Source organism: Octopus bimaculoides, chromosome 18 (genome assembly GCF_001194135.2).
Source record: "Octopus bimaculoides isolate UCB-OBI-ISO-001 chromosome 18, ASM119413v2, whole genome shotgun sequence".
Classification (NCBI taxonomy): Eukaryota; Metazoa; Mollusca; class Cephalopoda; order Octopoda; family Octopodidae; genus Octopus; species Octopus bimaculoides.
Genome location: NC_068998.1, coordinates 13,418,006 through 13,421,678, shown reverse-complemented (window position 1 = coordinate 13,421,678; position 3,673 = coordinate 13,418,006). Strand labels below are relative to the sequence as shown.

At 37.4% G+C, this 3,673-nt stretch overlaps 1 protein-coding gene across 2 annotated transcripts in view; it reads left to right on the top strand.

Moving 5' to 3' along the window:
* The window catches only part of LOC106874937 (NAD(P)H-hydrate epimerase), an 871,776-nt gene that overhangs the window by 400,381 nt on the left and 467,722 nt on the right, over positions 1-3,673 (top strand). For both annotated transcript variants that reach the window (XM_052974456.1, XM_052974457.1), the window contains one exon: positions 2,587-2,729. In XM_052974456.1, the coding sequence (XP_052830416.1) occupies positions 2,632-2,729 (98 nt within the window). In that variant the 5' untranslated portion in view covers positions 2,587-2,631. The remainder of the gene's footprint in view (positions 1-2,586; positions 2,730-3,673) is intronic.

Here is a 3,673-nt window from a genome sequence, read left to right as displayed (position 1 = left end):
CCCCCCCCCACCAGTGCTCACTTGGTACCTATTTTATCGACCCCCCCAAAAAGATGAAAGGCAAAGTCAACCTCGGCAGTATTTGATCTCAGAACGTGAAGACAGACAAAATGCCACTAAGCATTTTGCCCAACATACTAATGGTGCTGCCAGCTCAACACTTTCATCATGGAGAAATATTAGCTTGCTTTCAAACAGGTGAGGCTTGGTCACTACAAGAAGGGCATTTGACCATAGAGAATCTGTCATGAAAAATTTCATCCAACCCATGTCAGCACAGTAAAGTGGACATTAGAACAATGATGATGATGATGACGACAATGATGACGATGGTTAATTTCTCATCACTACTTTACCAAATATAAAGAAGGTTTGCTATCTGGAATTCCACCCGTTCATTCAGCCACCCATACATCCATCCATCTGTCCATCCATCTTCATAGTGCCTTATTCCTGTAAAGCTCATGGGAGCAGAGTCCTCAAGAGAAGCCCACCTGAGGATCCTATCAGAAGCAACTGACAGCAAATGTTCTAATTGGATCCGCAGGTAGAACCCAGCTGAAAGGGTATGTTCTATCCTTGCTGGAATAACCATAAAAAAAAAACGTCGCCAAAGATTAAATATTGTCTTTATATCTCAACACACAATTATTTCTGATTAGATCTTTAATGTTCCCTGCATTTTATATTATAAAATTAATTTAATCATAAACTGTATTGATTGATTGATTGATTAGTGTGTGTGATTATTTATAAATTTTTCATGATTTATAATATGTACATAGGTATCAGACCTCGCACAAACATGTATGTGTACATCTACCTATAGATTTTTATAGCTATTACACACTTCAAAGACTTTTGCTTTATTTTAATGATTAAATATATTTTTATGAGCAGAAGGTCTCAGATTTAAAATTTTTAATGATATTCTATGATCAGTATTTTTTGAACAATAGTATCATTGGTTAAATCTTTCTTGTTAGCTAATCACTCGTTTACTGCATTTCTGATGGCTGTGATAGGGACAAGGGAGTGTCCTTTCACAACACTATCTAGGCATTATTGTCTCAATATATTGATTTATATATATGTATATATAGAACATGAAGCAAAGTGTGTGTTTGTACATCGTCATCGTCATCATCATCATCAACTTCATTATCATCAACATCGTCATTTAGTATCCATTTTCCATGCTGGCATATCTTAGACGGTTTGACTGGAACTGGTAAGCTGGAGAGATGTACCAGGTTCCAGTTTGGTTTGGTTTCTATGGCTGGATGCCCTTCCTAATACCAAACATTACACAGAATGTACCAAGTGCCAATATGTCAGCAGCATGTGGGTTTATATGTATATCATCATCATCATCATCTTCATCATTTGATGTCCATTGTCCTTGCTGGCCTGGGTTGGACGGTTTGACCAGGGCTGGCAAGCTGGAAGGCCGCACCAGACTCCAGTCTGATTTGACATGGTTTCTACAGCTGGATGCCCTTCCTAATGCCAACAACTCTGATATTGTAATGGGGGCTTTTTACATGCCACCGGCACAGGTGCCATTTGTGTGACATCAGTATCTGTCACGACTATGATTTCACTTGGCTTGATGAAATGCCACTAAGCATTCTTCCAGCTTGCCGCTTTTATATAATAATAATAATCCTTTCTATTATAGGCACAAGGCCTGAAATTTGGGGGCAGGGGATAGTTGATTACATCAACCCTAGTACTCAACTGGTAATTATTTTATTGACCCTGAAAGGAATAGTTGACCACAATGGAATTTGAACTCAGAACATGAAGCATGAAGATGGACAAAATGCCGCTATGGTCTGCTAATGATTCATCCAGCTCACCACTTCCATGATACATACAATAGTTACAATAGTTTTTAATCCCTCAACCACTTATCAGCATGGCTCAATACCTTTGTAACTTCTCTTACGGTTTTCCCAATGTTTTCCTTGGTCTTTCACCATTATACATAAATACATTATTTAGTTAATCCATTTCTCACTATATTTGTTAGTAGTAGGGGGCTCTAAGAGGGGTCTCAGGGAGTAGTGTCCCTGCCTTCCTGAGCTAGTTTTCCACCACAGTTCTTAAAAATCGTGGTAGAGGCCTTGGTCCACTCATGTCTAGAAACTGAGGTTGGGGGTAAGCAAGGGCATGCTCCCCGTAGAAAATCCAGCTCCAAAAAAGCCTCATGATAGCAAAGGAGAATGGGCACCAGCCAGCCCAAGAGCTGGGGTGGGCTGTACCTGCCTACCTCGGTTGCTATGGCATTGAGGTATATCCGGCCACCCCCGTTAACTGGAACAAAACCCAGATTTTAAAAATTGGATGATGATGATGATGATGATGATGAGGATGATTTCTGTTGAAATACAATTCCTTTGTCACAAATAGAAAAATAAAGCAAAAACAAGAATAAAAACAGGACTTCAAAATTATTTGGTGCCCCAGCATGGCCACAGTCTAATGACTGAAACAAGTAAAAGCCTAATCATTTTATTACTTTTCTTTCATAATATTACACACTTAATCTGAAATATGTTTTCTTTTTCTTTCTAATTTCAGATTTATTTATATTTAGTGAAAGTATTATAAAACCAATATTCCTTAATGTTGTGTAAAGTATTCAACCGCTGGGTGCCAGTGGCGAGGAACATGTTTTCTCGCTCTGTTACATCTTCAAAGCCAGGGCCTCTAAAATATATCAGGCAAGTACATATATACATATATATCTTTCAAATTTGTATACAGGAAACCCTTTGAATATGCAAATAAAGCCCCTATTCTGTTATGCCGGCCACAGTCTAAAGATGCTGACCAGTGAATCAGTTTTTGGGGTTGCGTTGAGCTGTATTAATATAATGTTGGATAAATATAATAATAACAACAATAATCCTTGGATGGAATTTATAAAAATTTAATGCATCGCTACATGCCCACTGGCATATGGCGTAGTGGTTAAGAGCATGGGCTAGTAACCCCGAAGATTCCAAGTTCAATTCCAGGCAGTGGCCTGAATAATAATAATAATAATAATGATAATAACGACAATATTGAAAAATGCCTTAGAAATGAGAACTCAGGTTCAAAATTTCACCAAGACACTTGAAAAAGGCTGGAGGGTATATCAGCCAAAACGTTGTGTTGACAACAAACAAGATGAGGACAAATATCCATCAAATGTAAATAATCGCTACATGTGTTTCCACAAATCACATGTCTCTTAAGATTGCAGTCTATATTCCTGGAATGATTACAGTGGAGTCTGTAGCATCCATGGGCATCAGATAGATCATCATTGTGTATGCATTTCTTCAGGTGATATAACATTAATGGATGTCCACTAGACGGATGTTTATCCCTCTTGACCATGAAGATGATCTATCCGATGACCACTGATACTACTGACTGTACTGTAATCATCCAGGAATAGAGACATGTGATTTGTAAAAATGCACATAGCAATGCATTAAATGTTTACAAATTCTGTCCAAAGATTATTGTTATTATTACAATATATGTATATATACTTTTGCGGCTGAAGATAGCTTTATATTGTAAATTATACACTGATATAAAGCTTGAAACACGTGTACCGCAGAATCCTTTGTATTTTTGTTGTTATTTTTTGGATTTACAATTTATTTATATA